The 26,950-nt window shown below is 46.1% G+C and overlaps 1 protein-coding gene across 1 annotated transcript in view; it reads right to left on the bottom strand.

The window, feature by feature from the left end:
- Positions 1 to 24,809, bottom strand: part of LOC309611596 (two pore channel protein 2-like) — a 39,847-nt gene extending 15,038 nt beyond the window's left edge. Inside the window, exons 1-9 of the mRNA XM_082356215.1 lie at positions 24,579 to 24,809; positions 17,021 to 17,109; positions 15,919 to 16,033; positions 13,466 to 13,594; positions 9,308 to 9,424; positions 8,860 to 8,978; positions 8,553 to 8,654; positions 6,923 to 7,049; positions 3,525 to 3,726 (exon numbers count right to left, since the gene is read on the bottom strand). Coding sequence (XP_082212341.1) covers positions 3,525 to 3,726; positions 6,923 to 7,049; positions 8,553 to 8,654; positions 8,860 to 8,978; positions 9,308 to 9,424; positions 13,466 to 13,594; positions 15,919 to 16,033; positions 17,021 to 17,109; positions 24,579 to 24,653 — 1,075 coding nt within the window. The 5' untranslated portion in view covers positions 24,654 to 24,809. The remainder of the gene's footprint in view (positions 1 to 3,524; positions 3,727 to 6,922; positions 7,050 to 8,552; positions 8,655 to 8,859; positions 8,979 to 9,307; positions 9,425 to 13,465; positions 13,595 to 15,918; positions 16,034 to 17,020; positions 17,110 to 24,578) is intronic.
- Between the last annotated feature and the right edge of the window lie 2,141 nt (positions 24,810 to 26,950).

The raw sequence follows: 26,950 nt of genomic DNA, 5'->3' as shown, positions 1-26,950 counted from the left end.
AAGACACAGAAGACAATCATTTAGGAGCCAAGGACACAGGCCTGTCAGACAACACCCTGATCCTGCACTTCCTGCCTCCAGAATTGTGAGAAAATAGGTTTCTGTTGTCTAAGCCCCCCCAGTGTCTGGGACTTTGTTATGGCAGCCCAAGCAAACTGATACAAGCAATGATTTCTCAATGAATTGTTAAATGAATTGTTTTAAAGTGAACACTATGCATTCCTTAAACTCTGAATGGAGACTTAAAGGTCCTCTCAGGGTTAAGAAGTCAAGGAAAAATTCTTTATGCTTTAAATGTGCTATCCCCTAAAAAAAAAAATAAATAGATAAACCAAACAAACATAACAAACAAAAAGACTCACTAGGGTGCAGGAAAAAAGGAATTTCAAGCTTAATGATCACCTTTTTTCTTTTAACAAAGTCTCTGACAAACTCTCGGCTTGCACAAACGTATTAAAATGCTAAAGAAACTAGGTCTTAAAATGATTTTCTCCTTGACACAGGTGCCTTCCAGATAAAAACTTGAACTAACAAATCAGTTTGTGAAGTCTCGCCCCCACAAGTATAAAATATGTAAAACAACAAAATATTCATTTAAACAGTATTTCTATATTCTAATTTCTTAAGAAAATCAGATGGGAACCAGGGAATTCTAACTTCATTTAATGTTCTTAGTGTCTCTACCTAGTTAAAAAAAATTTTTTTAAGATATGCAAATTAACAATAGACCAGCAATTAGTAGTTGTAAAAAGGCCATTAGGGGGAAAAATTAAGCTTTCTTTTTTTTTTTTTTTTTTTTTGGTAAAAAGGACACATTTTAAAGATCTGGTTACACACTTAAAATCTAAGGACTTTTGACCAAAAATTAAAATGTTCTAAAATTACTTTATAAATCAAATTAAAATAATTTAAAATTTGAATTCAAATGTATTTAATGCTCCTAGGAAAGGAAAACTAATAAATTGTTTTGTGATTTAGGGTTTAAAATGTGGCTTCGCATCTTTTTCCTGATTTTATCCAATGTAAATACAAAGTGCAAATATGGAGTTTTAGTTCATGCAAACTTTGTTTTCTAAAGAGGCTAAAATGGTTGGAACTTCTAACATTCCTCCCCCTTATCTTATGGGTCAATTGGTATCATGATCTCAGCTAACATTTAGGTGTCTTTAAACCTAAACATAGGCCAGAACCAAGCGGCATGATTCAAACTGCGTTGTGATTTAAAAACTCGAATCTTTGTCAACTGGCTTGTGTAAATCACACAATATTGTAAACCACAAGGCCCTATAGGGTAACTTGCTTAAACTATATGGATACAGTGTCCAGAGTTTCACGCTTCTCTGACAAATCCTTGGTGTCAACAGGGAATCAACTACCCATGATTTCTTAAACATATTTTCTAAAATTACTAATTGAGTTCAGGGCATTGGCCTAATGCATATTGAGATAAATAGTCAATAACTTGCATTTACCTAAAGACATAAGGAAATTACCAAAGAAGTTACCAAAGAAATTAAGATGCTATGTCCCCATGGGTTAATATGTTTGTTCTTCATGACACCCAAGTGTCAATAGTTAGACTGACCTTATAAACAAAGAAACACTGTTCATCTGAGTGTGTCCTGGGGACCATGTGTATCTTTTCTGGATGAGCAGGAGATACCCAAGTGTGAAGGCCTCACCAAGCCCGACAAAGACTCCTAAAAGCCCCTGCTCCTGGGTTTGCAATAGCTCATCTTGTAAGAGCAACCCAGGAATTCACGCTACAGGAGGAATCGCAGAGACAGTTTATAAAGCCCTAAAGCTTCATCAACATCTTCAGAGTCTCAATTCTCTAGAAGCAGCAGAGGTATTAAATCATCAAAAGAGAATTCTCAGAAACAGAGGGGCTGAGGTCTAGGAATCCTGGACTGACATGGGCCACCATCCCACCCCAGTTCTTGGAGTGGGAGATCCAAGGGGGCCCAGGTCCCGATCTCTCCTCCAAGTCCCAGAGCAGTGCTCCTCCCTGGAGGAGGTGCGTGGTCCCTGGGCCACGGCTGGCCCTGTCCTCGTGTTCCCCCGCTCACCCCCATGAGATCAGCTCTGAAAATTTAGAAACTTATAGAACAATTGGCAGGATCATTTCATGTCTGTTGGCTCTAATAATGAAAAATTGGGACTTGCGTTTTATATGTTTTTTTAATTTCATTTTTGTAGTTATTCATTTTTGTTGTATTTTACCCAAGTATACAGCTGCATGACAGGCTAGAAATTTAAAAGCTTCACTGCACTTCCCAAAGAGCTTGGGAAGCACGGTACTCAAGGGTTGTCCAGCCGCCCTTCCCCCACCGTTAGCAGAACCCTAACCCTGACATGGGATATCACAGTGCATCACTGCCAATCCCTAACGGGGGCACCAAAGCCATCTCTTCAGGGTCTGAGAAGCCTGGCTCCTGAGCCATTGAGCTGGGTGGCTGAAGGGATGTGCCCAGGGCTCAATGGAAGGCGCCTGTCAAACCGTGCTGACCTTCCATCCTGGATCCAACACCCTCATTGGAAGATGCTGGCATGACCCATTTAACAGTGTCTTGCCACACAGTTCTCTTTTCCCTGGACACTCATGTAGGTTCCAGAGAATCACTGTCATTTCCTTCTTCTCACACATGCACCGAATCCTAAAAAGCCCATGGCTCTGCTAGACTAGTTTGAGAGTCCTTGTCTCACGTAAATTTACATTCTATCAGACCTCCCACTCCATTTGGGTGTGTTTCCATCTAGACTTTTCTTGAAACTAGAGAAATGTGTGTGTCCTACAGTTTGGGGTGTATTTTAGTCATCTCACATCTTTCCCCACTGTTACCTCATCTTCACAGTCATTTTTAATGTCACCAAAATTTCCCGTTAAGTGACCCTCAGAATTTGGGGCAGCTTAGAGTAATGATAAAAAGCAGGGGCCTTGGAGTCAGATGGCCTGTACACGCTCCAGCTGTGTGGCTCTGGGCAACCAACCAAATCTCTTTGAGTCTCAGTTTCCATATTGACAAATGAGGACAACAAGACCTCCACCTCAGTAAGTCTGGGGAAGATCACAAACACACAACAATCATGACAGTGTCTCATGCGTGGCAAGCAGGCTACCAATATTAAACATGATTGATAATAGCTATCAACCACTAATACATGAATATTTAGGTGACTTTCAACCTTTCAAACGCTAAACGCAATTTAGACGTTTATTTATACAGCCCTTTTCCATATTTTAGATGAGCTCCCTAAAGCAGAATCCTGGGAAGGGAATGACCGTGTTACAAGGTGAAGGGCTTCTGGAAGGCTCGTCACACGCTGACACACACCATGACACCCCTGTCAGAACACAGCGTCAGGAACCTAATTCCACTGTGACACTGCCAGCGGGGAATGCCAATATACATTCTCAGTTGCAAACTTAAGAAAATGAACAAACATCCCATCACTTTCAGGAGTCCCCCACCCCACTTTTTGATGCACGGGGAAGAGGAACTTGAGCGGCCAAGGCTTCTTACCCACATACCCCTTCTGTCCCTCGTCGGAGATCCTCAAAAGGAGCTCCAGGTGGGAACTGCTGATGTCTGGCTCCACGACCTTGGCCAGCTGCCTCCACTGGGCCTCCTTCACCACAAACTCTGTGCCCACCTTGACTTTCAGAATGTTGAAAGCCTCTATCATTTTGTGACGCTTCAGGTATGCCAGTGTGCGAATCTCATTCTTGAAAAAACAGAAGTATGTTTTTTTAAGAGGAAGATTCAAGAAAGTCTTGATTTTCCACCTTAAAAATTTCAAGGCAATGGAAGAGTTCATCTGAGTGTGTCCTGGGGACCATGTGCATCTTTTCTAGATGAGCAGGAGATACCCAAGTGTAAAGGCCTCACCATGCCTGACAAAAACTCCTAAAAGCCCCCGCTCCTGGGTTTACAACAGCCTATCTTGTAAGAGCAACTCAGGAATTCACGCTACAGGAGGAACTGCAAAGAGAAGTCACCGATGGTTCTGCTAATTTGCAAGGTACCAAATCCCTCCCCGGCTCCAGGGATGGGTAGCTAACCCCCACCTGCAGAAACAGAACTCAGCTTACCAAGTGCAAATGAGGGAACCCCGGAAGGATAACCTGTGTGGTGAGAAACAGAGCAGCAGGAGGCAGACAGGTCCAAACTCCGCTCTGCCCAGGAGGAAGGGAGATTCCAGAAAGGAAGGAAATCAGGTTTGCTGCTGAGAGAGAGGGAGACACAGGAGAGGGAGAAGACAGATCTACCATTAAGTCAATCAAGAAAGAGAAGCGGAGGGGCAAGAAAGGCAGGGAAGTGACACTAGGCTAGAAGTGGTCAGAAAGAAGAGGTCCAGGGCAGGAGGGTCAGAGAGGGTTTACCAGGAGCTGCCATCTGGCTTGACTGTGCACAGGGAATCTTCCAGACAAGGAGAACCCCCCTCATGTTACAATCGGCCACCTCGATGCCCACCCCTACTGCTCCCTGTAAGCTGATTACATGGCTAGACCTTAAATTCTTTTCTTTAAATTGAAGTAGAGTTGACTTACAATGTTGTGCTAGTTTCAGGTGTACAGCAAAGTGATTCAGTTTTACATATACATATATATATATATATATATATATTCTTTTCCATTATAGTTTATTACAAGATATTTAATAAAGTCCTCTGTGCTATACAGTAGGACCTTGTCGTTTATCTATTTTATATATAGTAGTTTGTATCTGCTAATCCCAAACTCCTAATTTATCCCTGTCCCCCTTTCCCCTTCGGTAATCATAAGTTGGTTTTCTATGTCTGTGAGTCTGTTTCTGTTTTGTAAATAAGTTCATTTGTATCACATTTTAGATTCCACATGTAAGTGATTTCATATGATATTTGTCTTTCTCTGTCTGGCTTACTTCACTTAGTATGATCATCTCTAGGTCCATCCATGTTGCTGAAATGGCATTATTTCATTCTCTTTTATGGCTGAGCGGTATTCCATTGTACGTATGTACCACATCATCTTTACCCATTCATTTGCTGATGGACATTTAGGTTGCTTCCATGTCTTGGCTATTGTGAATAGTGCTGCTATAATCATGGGATACATGTGTCCTTTTGAATTAGAGTTTTCTCTGGGTATATGCCCAGGAGAGGGATTGCTGGGTCATACGGTAACTCTATTTTTAGTTTTTTAAGGAACCTCCATACTGTTCTCCATAGTGGCTGCACCAATTTACATTCCCACCAGCAGTGTAGGAGGGTTCCCTTTTCTCCACACCCTCTCCAGCATTTATTATTTATAGACCTTACATTCTTAATGGGTACAGCTGTGTCTTCATCGCTTTTGGCTCCTCAGAACTTTGGTGTTGGGCACAAAAAACACACTTAAGATACGCTTGCTGACTGATCCATGTGGCAGAAGATTAATTTTCGAGAAGTGTTAACTAAAAGAAACACTTCTTGGGGGAGGGGCAGCAACAGTTCTGTCCAGCGCACCAGACCCTCTAGGAATGCCTCTTTCTGCCCAGAAGGAGGAAGTCAGAGGAGGAGGGTCACTGGGAGACCTGGCCTTGGGGTCGGGAGCAGCTGAGGTGCCCACAATGCACAGACTTCTCAGAGCCTGGACAGGCCAGACACCTTCAAAGTGAGGTTGGCCAAATCTCAGACTCAGCCCACCACCCACTTCTCCTTAGCTGCGAACATTTAAGTTCTCCCCGACTTTCTACTTGCCCCGTGGTGGGAATATCCCTAAGCAAAGAAAAATTCATAACAGAACCAAAAGGATCTAACTCAAAAGGCTATGTCTTCCCTTAAAGAAAATGACCCTTGGATGAAATGTTTCTCTGTGCAATTAGTTTTACAATCCTAGAAAACAGCCAATGAGAGGCGTGCTCAGGTGGGGGACAGTGGGGCCCGCAGGTGAGATGACCCAGGTATCCTGGCAGATTCCAGAAATAAAACACGCTGCGCCCCAAGCGCTCAGAAGCCTCTGCCCATGCAACACCTCCAGGAATTCTCCAGACATCAATCAAACAAGAAGGCACCAGGGCAGAAACTATTGGCTTTAAGGTATTTTTGCTTCTGTTAGAGGTGGAGAAAGGAGCTTGGAGAATATCCCCAACCCCAATGATACACAAAACATTTCCAGGAGCCATGAACTATTAGATGCATTAAGAGTGAGGAAGAATGGATGAAGAAGATGTGGTCCATATATACAAGGGAATGTTACTCAGCCAGAAAAAAGAACAAAATAATGCCATTTGCAGCAACATGGAGGGACCTAGAGATTGTCCTACTGAGTGAAGTAAGTTAGAAAGAGCAGGACAAATATTGTATGATATCACTTATATGTGGAATGTTAAAAAATGGTACAAATGAACTTATTTATAAAACAGAAATAGAGTTACAGATGTAGAAAATAATCTTATGGTTACTGGGGGGAAAGGGGAAAGGGATAAATGGGGAGATTGGGATTGACATATACACACTACTATATATAAATAGATAACTAATAAGAACCTACTGTATAGCACAGGGAGCTCTACTCAATACTCTATAATGACCTATACGGGAAAAGAATCTTAAAAAGAGTGGATATATGTATATGTATAACTGATTCACTTTGCTGTACAGCAGAAAGTAACACAAAGTTGTAAATCAACTATACTCCAGTAAAATTAAAAAAAAAAAAAAGTGAGGAGCAAAGCCAGGACCTCTTCCCGCACATGAGGCTGGGACACACCGTCAGACCCACTGCAGACTGGCAAAGAACCGCCTGGCCCAGCAGAGGACAGCAAGGCACCAAACGAGCCTTCAGATTCACCAAAGCAAAAGGTAAATGGACACATTCAAATATTTAGCAAATGCATTTGCCAGCCTCCCTGCTACTGCACCCAGCCCGGCACCCTGACCCCCGGATCATGCATGTTACCTTTAAGTGCTTCCTATAATTGTTGTAGACAACGGCCAGAAAGACGGACATGAAGATGTAGGTGTTGATGATGATGTAGGTTATAAAGTACAGAGAATACCACCAATTGAACTCATAGGCAGGCATCCTAGAAGGAAATAATTATCTTTCATGGTTTCCCGTGCCCTGGGTCCACAGTGCATAGAAGGCTGACCGTAGGTGACATCCCACGTGGACAATCCACGTGCTCGAGGCACAGGAAAACATTCTCTCACTCTAACTCTCCCCACAAACTGTGCTATGAGGCCTCAAAGCCATAATCATCGTCAGTGCTAAAGAGCTCGCTCCAGACTGCCTTCTGAAATTCTTAGAGCCTTAGAGAGGTGCCAACTTTCAAAGCAGGCAGGACCTTGGAGATTCCCCCATCCCTTCCTTCACAATGAGAAAATCAAAGCCCAGAAAGGAGAGCCACTTGCCCAGAATTACAAAAAGAATCTGAACTATGGCTTGGAGTTATACTCAAGGCTCTTCAGGGACACCAGACTGCCTTGCTGGGGAGCAGATAATTTTCTGTCCACATTGGGACAGTGAGAATGAAAGGTGTACCATTAATAATGGTGCCGGGACAAAAGGCATAAATCGGGATGCATGCTCACGCCACCTTCAATGGAAACTGGATTTTGTGCAGGAGGGGATGTTGAGGGGGGCAGCCTAAGGTTGAGGGAAAGATCCAAGAAAACACAAGGAGGGCCAGGAACTTCACCTTGCTCACTTTTTGCCAGAGCCAGGCCCAAGAGTGAGCAGGAACCCAGAACAAGTTGATGTGATGATCCTACACACAACTAGACAACAGAAAGCCCGCCCCTCTCCCGCAGTGCAGTATGGGAGGAGATGGGGGTTGATGTTTGCAGTTAGAATTCTATCTACACTCTAGAACCCCAAGAGCTATCTACTCAGGGTAGCACTGGTAAATAATCTTACCTCCATGAACAAGGCAAATCCATAATATACAGGACATTAGGGGGGGAAAAACCGTAATGTTTTTCTCCTAAATAATGTCCACATGCGTGGAGAATTGGCATTGGGAGAGCGGGGGGAGGTGACAACTACTAACTTTTACATTTCTTTCCTGCTTCATTTAGCCAGAAAACCACCTCAATGCTTAGGAGAACAAGCCATGATTCCTTTACAAAAATGGCTTAGGCGTTTCAACTCAAGACTCAAAGAAGATTCCAGAATAGAAAGTGGGCTCAAATATTTAAGTTGTATCTCCAGAGATGTCTCCTGTTGCTTTCATTTTTTAAAACATTCATCTAAATTTAGTTTTCAGTAGAGTCGGTAGGCTGTCGTTAGTGCCAACACTTTGCACTCTTCAAAAATTTTACAAGGGACTTCCCTGGTGGTCCAGTGGTTAAGACTCCGTGCTTCCACTGCAGGGGGCATGGGTTCGATCCCTGCTCAGGGAACTAAGATCCTGCATGCCGCACCGTGTGGCCAAAAAAAAAAAGAAAAAAAAAAATAGTATACAAACATTTTACAATGAATATGAATAAACAGAAAATCACTTTTTTTTTTCTTACAGCTGCTTTTAAGAAAGTGAATTCTGTTACGGTAACAGATGTCCGTGAACACGAACTGGGGACTCACGTACATGACATCGGGGCTGTTTGCGGTGGTGACCAGCACGTAGAGCTCAAACGCTATGTCCAGGATGTTGGTGAAGTAGGGCGATCCTTGCACTGTTTTGAGACCCCTAAAAAGGAACCAGCAACACAGAGTGAAAAAAACCCATGGACATAAATGAAGCTGCGGTTCCGGACACACTTTTCCCCTTTCGAGAACCCTCCTGGAGTGCCTGAACCAGGAAGATAGCATCTAGTGACCGATTCTGCCACGAACGGGCTGAACTCAAACGTGGGAGAATTCTCAGGCAGAAACTTCCAGGGCAGCCTGCTCACCTATCCCCGAAAAGCTTCAAGGCCATGAGGGAGAATATCAACACGCTGAAGATGAACAAGAGGAAGACGTAGAGGATATCGGGCAGAGTGTTCCGGATGCTTCGAAAGGCCCTTCGGATCTGTGAAGACAACATTTCATTTCGTTTACGGGCAATCAGCTAATTTTCTGCAAAAACAAAAACCACACCCCCCTTAGCAGATGCAAACTGGTATATCGAGAATGGATAAACCACAAGGTCCTACTGTAGAGCACAGGGAACTATATTCAATATCCTGGGATAAACCATAATGGAAAAGAATATGAAAAAGAATGTATATATATATATGTGTATAACTGAGTCGCTTTGCTGTACAGCAGTAATTAACACAACATTGTAATTCAACTATACTTCAGTAAAAAATAAGTTTAAAAAAACACGCCCTTTTGTATCCTAAATCATATCCTTACCTGACGACTTTCAGGGAAATTAATTAGGAAGACTGGCCTCAAGGCCCTTGACCATCGAACTCCATGGATGTTAACAGCCTCCAGGGACCCATAGGTAATCAGATCAATCAAGGTCAGCTGTGAGAGACACAGGACAGCGGTGTTGGTACGGACAGAGGACAGAGGAAGTGACCAAGTGGATGCATGTTCACTGACCCAGAAGGAGGGTCACAATACGTCATGGAAAAAGGCACGTTTCATAAACAGCATAATCTGGTTTCATAATAGAACATTAATAGCAGCTGTCGTTTGAGACTTTACTATGTGCCATGTCCTCTAATAAGCTTTCCATAGATTATTCCGTTTATCTCACCACACCCCTAAAGTGGGCACCATTCCTGGATGGAAATGCTTGAGGCACAGTGAGGGAGATCACGTGGCCCCGGTCGCACAGCCAATACGGGGGGCAGACCTGGGACTGGAACGCAGGTAGTCTGGCGTCAGAGCCCCAGCGGTTACCCACACTGCTACATGCACCCACACTACATCGTACTTGACTTTAACTTTTCTTCAATTCTGCATACGAGATAGGTTTTCTAGCCCAGCAACGGGGTAGAAATATCTAGACTACAGAAAATTTTTATCATTCCTTATTAAGGTCAGTTTGTGATCCTGAGGACAGGCAAAAGAAGAAGGACCCAGCGCAGTTTAGAAAAATACAAGTTAGAAAAGAATAATCTACCGTCATCAAAAGTGTTAGCTCAGTCCCTTTGGTGGCAAGGCATAGAGGATCGAGAGAGAGCCAACGCGGGGGAGAGAAAGGACAGAGACACAGAAAGCCGCTGCTGCTGGCTGCTGCACTGGGTGCCCACTGGAGGGAACCAGGGTGACTGTCCCTGGGCAGCGTGGATGGACAGATCACCAAGGCTTATGGTATCTGAGGAGGCTTCCCGGAGAAGGCAGTCCCTGACGTAATCTTAAAGCAAAGACAAAAATTTAAAAGGATAAAACCCAGAGAAGTCAAGAGCCATGGCAGGCAGACACAGTAAAGGGACTCTCGGGAAGCAGAGGGTCCTGGGGGTGGGGGCAGAGGAGAGCAGGAAGTGACCAGACCCCAGACCGAGGGCAGGTGGTTTTGAGGGCCAGGCTAAAAAACCTAAGTCTTATTCCCAGGGCCTGGGGAATCCAGAAAATCTTTCAAATAAGGGTGATGGAGGCAAAGGAGTGAGACCCCCCCAACCCCGGTAACAGATGCAGGACAGATCTGGACGGGGCAACCGTGTCTCCTCATCCAGTTCACTCCATACATCTTTACGGAGCGCCTCTTACGTGCGGGGTGTTGTTCTAGCTCCAGAGAGAGAGCAGAGAGCTAGCTAGAGAGTGCCTGCCCTCAGGGGTGCATCCTCCGGCAGGAAATAGCAGCACTGATGTCAAGTATGCTCTTTGGCAGGTGGCGGAACCTGTTCCGGAGAAAACCTAGGTGAGGCGAGGGGCTGAGGGCGTGCAGGGAGGGGCAACCAAACAGCACTGCGAGGAGGGAGACATGGGCGTGGGGAGGGACACAGAGCTTCAGCCACGATGAGGACTTTGGCTTTTTTCTGATGGGATATGGGAAGCCGCTGAACGATGTGAAGCAGGGAGCACGCTGACTGGACTTAGGATTTGGGCTTAAAAAGCGCCTGTGAGCCCATCATATTCTAGGCTGCACGCTGGGCGTCTTAGGAGATGAGGAGGGACCTCCGACCCTGTCCTAGGAGGGGGCCACGTAGCAAAAAGGGCCACAAAAGAGGTGCCTGCTCTCCCAGAAGAAGAGCAGGGGTGCTTTTTTCTATTTTATATACTCTATTGTTTGGATTTCTCTTTCTTCCAAAAATAACCTCTCTCCGCACTTTTTATTTATTTTTTTACAGTTTTCCCACCCATCTCATTCTCCACCTTCCTGTGTCAGGTAACACTGTTTTCTGGACTGAACCCAAGCTGTGGTCACAGGTCTCATCCCAGACTGAATGTTCTTGCATTCGTTTTTTTAATAATAGAAAGTGAAGATATTTCTAAAAAATAAGACCAGACAGATACTCTGTGTATTCTGAGCGTTCAGCAGATGTGTGAAGGGAAGTCGAAAAAAATAGAGAAAGGGCGAGAAAAGACAGTGGACATTCTAGGCCCAAGAGACACTGCACACGGAGGAAGAGCATGTGGGGCAGCAGGCAGCTCCGGCGGCTGGAGTGGGGGGACCGCGTGAGGCACATTTGCAGGATGGTTGGGTTGGAGGGCTCAACAGTCTGTGGGGCTCACAGAGGTTTTTTGAGCAAGGGAGGGTCGTGATCTGAGGTGTGCTTCGGAGAATTAACCCAGCAGTGGCATCTCAAATGCATGTATCAGGGATCTGAGGTTGAGGTGAGTATGGCAGTTCCTGAAAGGGGAGACGGGGCTCTGGACCACACCGTGGGAACAGAATGGCGTGCAGCAGAGAGATAACACGTGGCCACATCAGACCACGGCAACGGTCCCAGTGGGGAGAGGGGGAAACGGTGCAAGAGGCATCCTGAGGGGGTTTTGGGGAGGACGGGGATGAGAGAGAACGGAGGGAATCCTGACAAGGAGGACTTGGAGTGAGTGATGGGAGATAAAGCACCACAGATCAATGAAAAACAGCTATGGGAGTCGTGGGATGAAAAGGGTGGGTTTGGTCCCTTTGAGTTTGAGTTGAAACACTGATGGGGAAACAACAAGTAGGTGGCCACAGAGTGAAGAAACTCAGAGGGGAAACCAGTATCAGCTACAACCTGGGGACCCCTACCCACCAACTGTTCTTGGAAGCTCTGAGAATGGATGGCCCTCCAGGGAAAGAACATCAAGTAGAAAGAGCAGAGACGAGTACTCTGAGGGGGGTTAACTGGGAAGAACTGTGGTTCAGGCAGGCCGCCTGCTGTGCTGAAATGCTAATTATAAAGTACCCTCAGCTCATCACTGCCCGGGCCCCTTTCTCATCACAGCATTTCAGAGCACATGACCCTGCCTCACTTGGCATAACCTCTTAGCATATGTCCTTCCAGATTTTTCTATGGATCTCTAACACTCCTTCCTCTTTTCTTTTAACAACGATGTGCTCCAACTGTATTGTAACCTGCTCTTTTGGCTTAATGGACCATAAGCATCTCTCCTTGAGAATAGACACGTAAGTGCATTTAAGGCCATTTTAATAGATGTGGGTGTACCATGTTTTATTTACTTCCTATTGTCAGGAAATCCAGTTGTTTCCAATTTTTCAATACTATGAACAACTCAGCCATGACCAATCTTGTGGCTAAATCTTTGAACACATCCTTTTTTCCTAAAGATCAAGTCCCAGGATTGGAAATCTGGGAGCAAGCACATGCATACCTAAGGCTTTACGAAAAGAACTGCCAACCAGCCTTCCAGAAAGACAGCTTATTCCTCCCTCAAGTAGAGTGTGACGGGTTCTGTTTTCAATCTTGCTAACATTGTTTTATAGGCAAACACACGGTATTTTATTGCTGCTTTCATATGTAGTTCTTAAAGTTAAACATTTTTTCATATCTGCTATTATTTATTTCTTCTTTTATGAGATGCCTTCACCGATTTTGAGCACATTTTTTATTGCAGCTTCTGTCTCTTTTTTCTTTAATTTGGAAGTGCTCTTGATATGTTAAATAGTCACAGTCATATTTTGCCCAATTTGTGCTTCAGTCATTGTGATCTGCTGGCAGTTGTGCTGATGGTGTTTGCTGTACAAACATTGTCATTATTTCTTTTTCTTTTTTAATTTATTTATTTATTTTTGGCTGCATTGGGTCTTTGCTGCTGTGTGCGGGCTTTCTCTAGTTGCGGTGAGCGGGGGCTACTCTTAATTGTGGTGCATGGGCTTCTCACTGCGGTGGCTTCTCTTGTTGCAGAGCACAGGCTCTAGGCGCCCGGGCTTCAGTAGTTGTGGCGCACGGGTTTAGTTGCTCCGTGGCGTGTGGGATCTTCCCGGGCAAGGGCTCGAACCCGTGTCCCCTGCATTGGCAGGCGGATTCTTAACCACTGCGCCTCCAGGGAAGCCCTGTCATTATTTCTTGAACCAACCCAAACCTACTGAGTTTCTCTTCATAGTTTTCTCTTCATAGTTTCTACCTTTGACCACAAACTCTCAAAGGCACCATCATGAACACTCACCACTATGGTTACCATGATGCAGATGTTTTTCGTATCCTTCCAGAAAACCATCTGAGGAGTGACTTTCGCAAAGTGTACAAGTCTCCCAAAGAATGCAGTCAGACAGAGTACTTCTGCTATCGAGGTAGCCTGTGACAGACGAGAGAGAGGGAACCAGCGCCCTGCCGCTCAGAGGCATGGCTTAATTCTCTCTTACCACCCTGACCTCCGACCCCCCCTGACACCACCCTGTGAGCATTAGCAATGTCCCTTAATTTTACTGAAAGTTGCAGCAAAATTCCTTGCTGGTTGGAATGGTTTCTTTTTCTTAAGGGGAAACCTGCCCCTGAACCACAAATCCCATGACCCAGCTGGCAGGGCTTCCTTGGGGCGGGGGCTGAATCAGCAGGAAGAGGACCCCCGGAAGGCATTTCCTCAGAAAATGGGGGGGGGGGTCAGGGATGGCAGAAGCAGGGGCAACCACTATACTCTCAAATTCCCCACATTCATACTCAGAATAGACACCTAGAAGTTCAGTTTCTCTAATAATAACGCTCCAAAGATGTGTTTCGAAATGCCAGGTCGTTCCTTAGACATCACCGCCACTGCTGTGCCACTGCCTGTGTCTGGTTGGTTAGAGGAGAGAACGGAGACCCCTGGGCCCACTGCAAAGTCCTGACCATCTCCTCCGTGGGCTCCAGGACATCAATTCCAAACTCCCCGCAGGCAGCTAGATTTGCAGGCTGGGCGTGCGGCCCATGCTTTGCCTGCCATTGCCAGGAGATAGTAAATCCTCCCGAACAAGGGCACTTTCCTCCATTCATGGGGAGAGGAGGATGGCAAAGTAGGACAAGATGGGGAGAGGGACGGTTTGGCTCAGGCTAGGAAGATGGAAAGGTCTGGGGTGAGGGTGGAGGGAATGAACTTCCTAAGGGACAGGAGGACGGGGCTGGGTCTGGGCCCTGAAAGCAGCAGGTGGCACAATTCCCCCATCCCCACCCCGGCCCTCATGAGGCCTGGGTTCCGATATGGGCTGCAGCCCCTTCAAACTTTCTAGCTCTCAGCCTGTTCACCTTTCAGGGGCTATAAAGACTCACTGTCAAGGCCAGGCTTGCAAAAGGGCCTGGGGCAATCCCAGGACACCCTTGCTCAAGATAAGATTTTCTTGGTAATGCTGAATCTGGCCAAAGCTTCCCCGTATAATGCTTTGGATTTTAGAGGCTTGAAGTACAAACACTGGCTGAAGGGACACTCCGGAACTCAGGCAGCCAAGCCCACGCTGCATGTGACCGACAACAAACAGAAAGGTGAGGACTCAGAGGGAGGCCATGGGCTGAGAAGAGACCCTGTGGACCTCTCGCCTCGGCCAGTGCCGTGGGGAGGGCAGGGGGGGGCGGTAGGGGGACCGACCCTGTCCAGGTTTGTGAATGCACAGCGCTGCTTCATCAACTTGGTGTTTGTTTCGAAAGTCACTGGGCTAAAAGTTTTCTACCCAGAGGCTTCATTAATCGGGACATCCTCATCAAACGGATGTGTGGAAGACCGCCAACTTTGAGCCCCCAAAGAACCACGCTTCTGGTTTTCACCCCCTTGTGCAGTGTCCTCCCCTGTTGACTCAGGGCTCGGGCATGTGATGGGCTTTGGCTTTGGGACATCAGCAAGTGTGGTGTGTGAGGTGGCGGATGGCGCTTGCTCCCTGGGATGCTCCTTCTTGGACCCCACCCACCCATTGGGAGAAGCCCAGAGCATGTGGAGTGGCCGTGTGGAGGGGAGCAGGGGCACTCTGGTCCACAGCTCCAGCCAGGTGAGCTCCCAGCTGCCAGCCAGAGATCTAGCACCCTAGCCAACATGAAAATCTGCCCGCCTGAGCCCAGCCACCTGCAGAATCATGGGAGATAATAAAAGGCTGTTCTTTAAGGCAAGGGGTCAAGGAACTCTCTCTGTCAAAGGACCAGACAGTAATATTTTAGGCTCTGCAAGTTATACAGTCTCTGACACAACTACTCTGAGAGGCAAGAGCCGTGTCGAGTCAAGAATTAATGTGAGCAGGTCATCAATTTATTACTTAGACTCATCTGGAGTAGCTGAGTAATTTGATGTATTACTTAAAAGCACCTATCAATAATGATTTATGACTATGAAAAAAGCTGGAAATGTGGCAAGTACAAGTCATATATTACACTATATTATGACATTGTCTACTCGGCATTAAATAAATACGCTTTTAAAACATCATTTGTCTGTCCAGTTCGTCCCTGTAGGCACAGAAGACCAAAAACTGCCACTCCCTTTCCAATGCCTACTGATGAAAGCATCAGCTCAGCGAGTAGGCAGAATTCCTCCAACCCCCGCTAGCAAGAAAAATAAAACCAAATCCATACTTATTGAAATCTGAGGGGAAAAAAAAGGAAGAGGCATGGGACCCAACTCATCTCTGACAAAGTCTGGTTAGCCATTCTGTGCTGAATGCTTACCAAGAAAGGGAGCGGAAACAAGGCCGGTTCCTCAAAGAGGGCAAGAGCGAGGTCCACCCAAATGAAGAAGTAAGTGGCTGCCCGCATTGTCCAGTGGTTATAGAAATGGTAAAGTCTGGAGCAGAGAAGAACAAAGAAGGTTATAAACAATGAGCAGGAGTTAAACAGCACCCCCAAATCCCATCAGAAGAAGAGTAGTGGGAGGTAAAATACAAAGTCCCCTCTCTGGCCACCTTTCCTTTTAATTCTAGAGAGTGAGGGGTAGCATTTCATTGAGCGCACAGTATAAAACGCTAACAGAAAAAATCTGGGATATTATCATATCTCAAAGCACATTCTCGTAACAGTCTCAAGCTAGGATTAGCACCCTCCCCGTGGGGTGGTGGTGACCCTAGGATGTACTTTTAGAGGACTGATGCAGAACAAACCCTCATTAGAGTGACCTGTTATTACGTGGCACAGGAGCCTAACCGATTTCTAATGTGCACCAGCCTATCAGGGCCTGGTGGACTCAGAGAGATCTCGCGGTCACACGGGTCTCTTCCCATCATGGGGACAGTCCCCCAGCATCCAGGCATGAGGTATTCACTGCTGCCTTTCAGGCACTGACACTCAGTCCTGATGATAAGAATTTTTTTTTTCTTATCCTGAGCCATATCTTTGGTTTTAGTTCAACCCCTAGGGGGTTAGGGAGAAAAAGCTGAATTCCCATGAAAAGAACAAACATGTAAGTCGCGTCAAAAGGCAACAGAAAGGAAAAGGACAAGTTTTCTTTTCATTTAGGCGCCTCTAAGAGGACAACTATATCTAGGAGGAAAAGATGATGACGTGTTTTTAATTTGGATGCTTTATCTCCTGTCCTGGGTGTTATTTACTCATTTATCTGTTCTTAGTATATCTGTTGAATGCTTCCCTACCTGTGAGGTACCATGCTATTAGAACTAAAAAAAAAAAGGATAGGATTTACCCAACTCTGTGTGCCATACCCTATATACTTCTCAAAATATTTGTGGAAACAATGCCTTCAGTTTGGGTTCAACTTCAAGAATATGAAGCGCTAAAGGAAAGGTGATTCTAGGTGATAGTTTAACACTTTAATTACCTGACAGCCTGAGGGGATGTTTCAAATGGAACGTTTCTGTTGTACTGAGCGTCAGAAACATAGGCAGCTGCCAGGAGAAGGTCCTGATCCTCATTGGGAGAAAGTAAGGGGAGAACAACAGTCAGAGTCGGAAAGGATACTTTACTTTTTCGTTTATAAGTACTTATTGAGTATAAAAGGAAACTCCTCTTCACCTCTCCCCTGGGCCCCACTCTCGCCAGACAGAACCAGCATTAATGGTACTGTATGTTCACCTCCAGATATTTTCCTGAGCAATGAGAATCCTGCAGTGGGGCTGAGGCACAGGCATGCTTAACTTTGCTGAATTTAAATGTAGGTTATCAGAGGAGGAAACAAAAACAAGAAAGCACTGAACAGTATATACAGATGTACTTAAATGGTGTATTTATACATACATATATAGGGTTATGTACACAAATATATATATACACACACACATACATATAAACATAAAATTATATTTAGGCTACTTGATAGTTGGTTAGAGGGATTTTCAAATTTAATTTTGACAAGTCAATTATTGCCTTTCTTGACAATTTTTGAACTTAACTCCTTCTCAAGGTATGACCTCATTCTATACATACACATAATTTTAAAAGAATAAAATTGTTTCCATACGACACAAAGCTTATTTTTTCACTCAATATATTCTGGACTTTTTTTTCATGACAATACTTATAGATCTAACCCATTCTTTTTAACAAATGCCTCTTCCTTTAGGTAGTTTCCCTTTTGCAATATATTTTGAACACAATTATATTGAATATTTTAATATATATTTATTACACACACATACTTTTGTACCATAGGAGTGTCTCTGTAGGATAGAGTATAACTTGTGGATGGAAGGTATGTCATTTTCTATTTTGATAGGTACGACCAAATTGTCTACCCCAAAGTTACGCATTTTATATGCCTCAAAATAGTACATGAATATACATGTTTTCCTGCTTCTCACCAACATTAATATGATTTTAAATGGTTGATAACATCCAATCAACCAAAGGGGCATCTTGAGATTTAGTTTAATTTGTCCATGACCTGTACAGCTGAGCCCCATTGGTGATGGCTCACACTTCTGATTCTGTATAAATTAGATAAAGAATACATACAAACAGACTGGCTATTTAGACCTCCTTATGTACTTCAGAAGGAAACACAACCTGATTCCAACTGATTACCGGAGTTACCTCCTCAAGATAGAGGACATCTTCCTGCCTGGACTGGTATGGAAATCTCTTACTGGTCAAGAACGTTAATTTTGAAAATGCATGAAGTATTCGGAGAGGTCAAAAGATTCCAAATTTTATATTTAATTTTCATATCAAACACCCATAGCAGATATTTGTACACATAGTAGAACTGTGTTTCCTAAATTTATTTCATATTGCAACACTTTAAAAAATAAGTTCTATTGTATTAAAAACACAAACATTAGTTATTATGTCTTTTAATAGACATTTCACCAAAGAAGATATAAGGATAGTAAATAAGCACATGAAAAGATGCTCAACATCTTTAGTCATTAGGAAAAAGCAAATTTAAGCCACAATGAGATACTACTACATGTTCACTGGAATAGCTAAAAATAAAGACTGACCACACCAAGTGTTGACAAGGATGTGGAGCAACTAAAACTCTTGTTGGTAGGGATGGAAAACAGTGCATTTACTGTGGAAAACAGTTTGGTGCTTTCTTGGCCATTCCACTCCTAAGTAGTTACCAAAGAGAAAGAAAGCATAAGTCCACACAAAGACTTGTACATCCAGCCCAAGAATGTGGCTTATGTTAGACATGCCATTCCAAAGTTGCACTGGTATATAAATGTTCACAGCAGCTTAATAGCCAAATGCTGGAAACAACCATAAGGCTCTACAAACAAGTGAATGGATAAACAAAATGTGATATATCTGTACCAGGGAATACTACTCAGGAATTAAAAGGAATGAATCACTGATAAACATAACAAAATGGATGAATCTCAAAATAATTGTGCTGAGTGAAAGAGGCCAACCCCTCCCCCCTCAAAAAGAGTACCTACTATATGAGTCTATCTATATAAAATTCTAGAAAATGCAAACCAATCTATAGTTCCAGAATCCAGATCAGTTGCTTGGGGACGGGGCACTTGGGAGGAGGAGGAAGGGGATAGAGAGATGAGGCATGAAGAAACTTTTGGGGGTGATGGATACATTCATCACCTTGAATGTTGTGTTAATATCACAAGTGTATTCATATACCAAGGCTCATCAAACTATAGACTTTAAATGTGTGGCTTAGTGCATATCAATAATAGCTTAATAAAGCTTTAAAAATTGCCCTCCAAAAAAGATAACGGTTTGGATTCAAAACTGATGTGGAACAATAATCCCACAGGTGAATTAACTGCTGTTAAGAACCCATCACCTACTGATTCATGTGCATTCTCAGGGCTGGTATGGCAATTCTTAAGGGCAGTTTATTAAAACCGAAGAAGCATCACGTAAATGTGTTAAACACTTATCACACATTTACTTTTACATACTTAAAAAAATATTTTAGAAATATAGTAGAAAATTTAATATCAATTATTTTTCCCTGGAACATCTTGAACATTGAGGAACATCAGAGTTCCCCAGGATATGCTCAGAAATCTATTTTAGGTATAAAATGCCTAGCATCAGCAAGAGTTGATTTTTTTTTTTAAATGAACACATGTTAATTTTAAGAAAGTTTCATTAAGCCTCAAAAAGATCATACTGGGACAGCAAAGAATTCTAATATCAAGGTTTTTTAAAAAGAATATTTAAAGCAAAATGTCTCAAAGGCACTACTGTTCCCAACTTTAAAAGATGACGAGGGAATTCCCTGGCGGTCCAGTGGTTAGGACTCCTGCTTTCACTGCCAAGGGCACAGGGGTTCGATCACTGGTCGGGGAACTAAGATCCCATAAGCCGCACGGTGCGGCCAAAAAACAAAAAAAGCAAAAAACAAGCAAAAAAATATGATGGTACTAATATCTACCCCAAAAGATGGGTATAACAGACCCAGCAAAACAGTTTGTGCACAAACACGAACAGGAAAAACATGCTCACAAGCAATTCCTCAGCCAGCCGGGCCCTGGGGGTTACCTCCCTCAGACCCCACCCAGACTCCCGGCATTGAATCTACAAGCACCACGGCACCCCATCCAATTGCCCCCTTGCCAGCTGAACTTATGCCTGTCACGTTTAAATACGCTGACACTTTCATAATAGCTAATTTACCTTTACAGTAACGTTTCAAAGTGTTCCCATTCTTAACAGCTATTACGTTTCTGACAGTCTGTCTCCTTTTAAGATCTCATCTGCTCTGTCTTCTGGTTCTTCTTGTCTTCCCTCCCTCCATCCCGTTTGTGTACAACTTCTAAGTCTCCTACCCATTTTTGCTTGGGAAGAAGTACTCTCAACAGGCAAACTTATGGTAAATGAGCATTCTCACTTGTATTAAGGCCATTTGTATCTTCCCATAAAATGAATTTTTTTTCATCCACCCCAAGAATGTGGCTTATGTTAGACATGCCGTTCCAAAACTGCACATACTTTTCAAGTTTACATGAGAACCACTGCCCATGTCTACCATGAAAATGGCAAAGACCGGTTATCAGGCGTTTCCCCAGATGCAGCTGATAAGTGGCTTTGTACATCAAAACAGCAGCCCCACGCTAGGGGAGGCCCTGCTGACCCCCTGGACAGTAGATCTCACCTCCGAGGCACAATACAATCACCTTCAGAGGTTTTGCTTGTAAAGATCCTGTTGCCCAGACCAGTTGCATCAGAATCTCTGGGAGGTGGGACCCAGGATTGAATTTTTAAAGTTCCCGGGTGATTCCAACGTGCAGTCAAGACTGAAACATCACTGGTCTAAATATGGCCATTTTACTACTGCTTCTCATAGGTTTTGTATTTTCTTGGCACCCTGACAATAACTGACTTCTCCTGATTTTCTTTTTCTCCTTTTCTCAGAGCCGTGACATTTCCTTTCCGCTCCCCAAGACTTAAAAACGTATTTAAGATGTTTGTGTTTTCTCCTCCCACGCTCCCCACTTTGCATGCCTTCAGTCTGAAGAAGGTGAATAACTTAAATCCCTCCGGGTGAGAGGGAGGAGATTGTACAAGAGGGAGGGAAAAATGGATTCCAGAAGCTCTGGCGGACAGCAAGGAAGTGTGGGAATAAACAGTTGTAAGCTCCAGATACCTTTAAATCAGGCAACAGGAACCTTGACAAAACTGAACTTGTTGATAGAAGTGCTTTGAAAAAAGCCAATATGACTTGCTTAGATATAGAAGAAAATTAACATAACTTAAAGAGAAGTTACCATAAATTTCAAGTAAAAAAATTCTTCCCTGTCTCAGTTTTTCCCTGTGTCATTACAAGCACTATACCTTCTGTCTGTCTGTCTGTCTCTGCCTCCCTTCTTTCCTCCCATAGGTTATGGGCACTCTGATGTCCAGAATACAGTAGGTCATTGCTTTCCCATGCACCCCCATTCAAAAGCTTCAGGCGACTTCTCTTTGCCTGGAGTGCCCACGGAATCAGATGTCAACCCCCTGGCTTAGCGCTTAGGGGCCTCACAATCTCCCCTCTGTCTTGGATCCCTCACTTTCCCTGCAGGAACCCCCTTCTCTGGCCCAAATTCGTGGACTGACTGTCCCACTCCCACGCCTGATCCCTTGCTCGCCTAAAACCAGGAACATCCTTTCCATTTCCCTTCACGGGGACCCATCTCAAATTTCACTCTCTCCACAAGGGCTGCCCATACCAGCAGCTTCCATTTCCATATGGGAAGACGGCCAAGGGAAGCTTGTGAAGTATACGGTGAGCATTCCATACAAAGAAATGGCTGCTGAGGGTAAGCTGGGCATGGCAGCTGAGGCAGGAAGGGTGAGAAAATAGGGCGCCGCTCGGTGTGGGTATAAACACCTCATGTCCCTCTGTGCAGAAAGCGACAACCTCCCGGCCAAGGGCAGCCTGAACATGTGTTTTCTTTGGCCCAGAGAGCGCTTTCTGGATGCTGGCTACTGAGTCAATTTTTTTAAAAACTGGAGCAGACACAAAAATGTGAACTTCTGGTTTCTCTTCAGAAGATCATAACATCTGGCCACGTTGGGTTGTATTGCAGTAAGTTTTTGTAACGCACCCTGATATTCAGTCTCCTGAGCAAACGCTTATTATTTTCCCCAGTTCTGTGGGTCGGCCGGGAAGTCGTTCTGGTCCGGGCCAACTTAGCTGGTCTCTATGGTCATCTGGGGCTAGATGGTCTGGAACAGCTGTACTCACACATCTTGGCCATGTGCATCACACAGTCCCAAGAGCCCCAAAACAGGGTGATCTAAGAGTTGGATGAACAGGTTTAAGAATAAGAACATTCAAAAAGAAGCACAGGAACATTCAAAAAGAAGCACAGGAAGTATCAAGTGATCTGAGAATTGGATGAACAGGTTTGAGAATAAGAATGTTCAAAAAGAAGCACAGGAAGTATCAAGAGGTGATCACATACAGTCACAAAGAAACAGCACAGGACACTGGCTCTCAGCCTTGGCTGCACTTTCAATCCTTGGTAGCTTTAAAATTGCTGTTGCCTGGTCCAGACCAGGCAACAGCAATTAAATCAGAATCTCAGGGTAGCTACATTTCTAAAAGCAGGTAATTCTGACCAACAGTAAGGCTGAGAATCACTAGCATTGGATTATTTCTTTTTCAAAGCTGAAAGTGTTGGTCAAAGTACCAGAATGGGTGGCCATCTTAGTAGCAGCCAAAAGAAACTCCAGGCAGAAAAGGGTTCTAAAAAACTCCTTGAAAGGAGAGGGTGGAAATGCATTTCAGGTGACTAGGCAGTTTCTTATGAAGTGACCCCAAACTAACTTTTAAAAAGGTTAACCAGGTCATACTGGCTACCCAGTGTCCGAGGTCAGAGCTTCAGTTTAATGACTCAATTGTCACTGTTCTGCTGAGAACTACCTGTTGGTACCAGGCTCCTCACCTGTTATGCCTGCTCCCCTGGGGGAGGTCTTTGAAAGATACTGAGACATAAATAGCTGGCCCTTGCAGGCATGCATTAAGCCAACGCTTCACACAGGACTCAGCCAGGACCCTGGGCTGTTTTCAGACCTCGCATTTCTTGAGGTCTCAAATTATTAGTTTTTTACATTCTTCTCTTATTTTGACAAAGAAGTATTAAGTACACACAGAGAGAGACATGGACAGTCTCAAGCTAAAAAGATTTTCTTGCCATAGAAGGTGGGTGATCACCGTCAGTTCCATCATTTTTGCAGAATGAGGGGAGCAAGACCTGGATTGGGTCAGAGCTGGGGACCGAGAATCCTTTCCCTCCTCTCCTTGAACTGCTCTGCCCTGCTTGTTCCCTTAAGGGACAGGGACATGGTAGAATCCACCCGTTGGAAGCGGCCAAGCCCCTTCGGGAGGCCCGCAGGCCAGGGAGCAATGACCGGGGCAGGGCTTTTTCACCCCACACATAAGCCTGCCCTGTGGACCGTCTTGAGCAGGCCGCAGGGGCCATACTGGCACAGCAGCCCAGAGCTGAAGGGGCCACTCAAGGAGAGGAAGACAGAGCTACAACACCCTCCAGCTCCCACACACTGGCACAACCAAAGGAAATGCAGCACACATGAAAAGCCTACGTGTGCCAGGCACCGTGTCCTGGGCCTGAGGGACAGGGTCTTCGAGACTCCTCCGAGATGGGAGTGATTTATCACTGCCACTTTACAGAGGGGGAAACCAGAGGCTTTCAGCGTCTTGCAATTCACAGCTAAAATTTCCTGAATCAGAGCCGAGGCTCTTTCCATTGGAGCCTTGCCTCCCTCTCCACTCTCTGAGTTCTTATCCAGCGAAAGGGAACAACCCAAGAAGGACTCTTGAAAGCCCCAAGTCTTCCAAAGCTCAGGCTGTCGGAGGGAAAGCAGAGCTGGGCGACTTGTGCAGCGCGTCTGCTGGGCCCGCAGGGATCGGAAGAGCCAGGGCTGCATCAGCACTCCCAGCGCCACATCCTGCAGCCTTCTTCCCGGGCGTTTCCCTGCAGCGGGACCCTCGCTTGTTTTCCCGCCGCCATGGAGCGCCGTGCGGCGGGCACGGGCCACCCAGACCCGGGGGCGCGCCACACGGGGACAGGACCCCCAACACGCAGCCCGGGCCCCGATTCCAGCTTGGCCCCCGTCCGGGGGAGGCGGCTCCGGGCGGGCCTCTGGGTGCAGGCTTGACAGCTCCCGTAAAGACCCTAACGTGCGGGGTTGCGGCCTGAGGCAGGGCGCCTCTGCGCTCCAGCGGCGGTGCGCTTCCCGCACCCGGAGCTCCCAGAGGACGCGGAGGACCCAGAGGACTGAGGAAGCCCGGGGGCGGAGGGGCTCCGCACCCGCATCCCCGCCCCGGCGCCCTCGTTCCCCCCAGACGGCGCTGGCTGGGCCCGGGGTCGCTCTCCACCCGGGAGTCCCGGGGACGGCGGGCGCGGAGCCGGGAGACTCTGCCGTCGGCGCGCGGCCACCAGCCCTCGGGGCGCCCTTACCTCCAGGGCGGGCGGCTCCTCGGGGGACGACGGGCGTGGGCGATGCAGCCCAGCGGCTCGGTGGGCCCCGGGCATCGCGGCGGCGGCGCGCGGGGCGGGGATGGGGGAGCGTCGGGGCCGCGGGCAGCGGACTCTGCCCTCGGGCGGCAGCAGGCCCGGGCTCGGCGCGCTCCGCTCGGCCCTTCACGTGACCGCGGCGGGGCCCCGCGGGCGGAGGACTGGGGGCGGGCGCGGCGGGTCCCCGGCTCTGGCCCCTTCCCGTCCGGCCTCCGGGCTCTTGCTGGAGCCGGGGGCGGGGACGTGGTCCAGCCGGGGGCGGGGGCGGGACGCGGATCCGGGGCGCCCGAGGCGCAGGGGATTAGAGGCCAAGCGGGCAAAGGGTCCCAGCCGTGTGCCCCAGGCGTGTCACTGAACCCGGGTTTCTGTATCAATAAAATAGGAACAAGACCTTCCTCCCAGGGTTGTCTCGAGAATTAAAGGAGTTAATATATTTAGTGGCTGCCACTGGCAGGTGCCCAGTAAATGATGGTTTCCTCCCCGTCCTAGTAGAACCCCCTGGAGAGCTGGGTGTGGCCCCAGAGAGAAGACTCCCGGGGCAGATGCCTCCGGGGAGGGGGTTGCGACCCCTCCTCCCTTCCCCCAGTCCCAGCCTGGACAGGAACTTGGGGTTACAGAGCTGCTGAATTTTTGAAAGAAAGCAGAAATCTAGATTTTCATGAGGATGTTCCTGATTTTTATTAATGTTAGTCATGAATTTTAAATAATGATAATAAATACTTGCAAGCCAAATCTTAGATGGGCTTTGGCCTGTAGGGCAGGTGGTCCTCAGCTCCTGTACCAACGAACTTCACTGACACCTCCCAGAGGACGGAGAGGCCAGGCAGGTAGGGGACTGGCCCTGGTCACCGAACAGGAGGCATGGTGTCCCTCTGGGTTCATTAGAACCCTGTGCTTTGTACTATTGGATGCCAAGGTCCAGGTCCAGTACTGTGGCAGGCAGAATTATCTCCCCTGCCCCCCGCCCAAATTCCACATCCTAATCCCCGCGATTGTGAATCTGCTACTTTATTCCTCTACAGAGACTTTACAGTTGTAATTCGGGTTACTAATCAGTTGACCTTAAAGGAGTGATTCTCCTGGATGATCTAAATTGACCCAGTGAAATCACATGAGCCCTTAAAAGCAGAAGAGGAAGGCAGAAGGGGTGGTGAGAGATGAAACTCCGGGAAGGACTCAGAATGCTACTGCCTTGAAGACGAGGGGAACTACAAGAAACTGAATCTGCCATCAATTTGAATGAGCCTGGAAGGGAATTCTTCCCAGAGCCTCCAGAAGAGAACACAGTGCCTTTATTTCAGTAGTTTGAGACTCAGAGCATAGAATCCAGCCATGCCTTGCTGGACTTTTGACCACAGACTGGGAGCTAAATGGATGTTCGTTTAAGCCCCTAAGTTTGTGGCACTTGGTTACACGGCAAGAGAAAATGAATACAGGACACTGGCCTTTCAATGCCAGGTTCAAGTTCTTGCAGTGAGGCTGGCCTACAGTGAGAAGGTCAGGTGGCCCCAGTTCCTTAGTAAGCATGCCAGGCATTGCATTTGCCACCATCCACCTCCTCTGGTTGTTCCCTCTCAATTCCAACATCACACCCTCTGGGAGGCCCTTCCGCAACTTCTCCCAGCCAGTAGATCACTTCCTCTCTGTGTTCCCATGCTCTTCATGAAAACAACCACATGGTACCTCAGTTCCTCTATTTATATATGTTGTCCTGCCCCACTAGGCCACAAGCACCTGGCAGAGGTGGGGCAGGAAACCTTCATCTTTGTATCCCCAGCTCCTAGCCCGGAGCAGGCACGTGGTAGGTAAGTGAAATACAAAAGCAGAATTCATACCAGCTTGTAGCCGATGACCCACGTCTACAGGGTGTCTGAAATAATTACTTCTTATAACTGTTTATTGTGTGGATTACCCTAAAGCTCTCTGCATGCTCTTGAGAAAAGACAATGATTCTATTTCTATCCAAAGTCGTGACTTATGGAATGGTTGTTTTACAGTGGGGTCTTTTAAAATGGCTTTTCTTTGATACAGTGTAAATGTGTGCATTGTAAAGAGTAGAAACAACTAATCAAAGATAACCGTGGTCAGTGAGTTTAGGCGAGCATCCTTCTCCACATCTCTCTACCTGCACACACTTTAACACGCATGTATGCAGCTCTGTGCAAATGAGATTACATCCCACCCTGCAGACGCTGCTGACCTTGACCTTCTATCTACATCCTTCCTACCCAGGAACCCAGAATCAGGCCAGGCCTCCACCCATCTCTCACTAGAGGATAATTCTGCCTGGTTTAGGCGAATCCAAACGGGGTGTT

The sequence above is a fragment of the Balaenoptera borealis genome, assembly GCF_965194805.1.
Source record: "Balaenoptera borealis genome assembly, chromosome: 15".
NCBI lineage: Eukaryota > Metazoa > Chordata > Mammalia > Artiodactyla > Balaenopteridae > Balaenoptera > Balaenoptera borealis.
The sequence above is the reverse complement of the archived record's forward strand: the minus strand, read 5'-3'. Positions and strand labels throughout refer to the sequence as shown.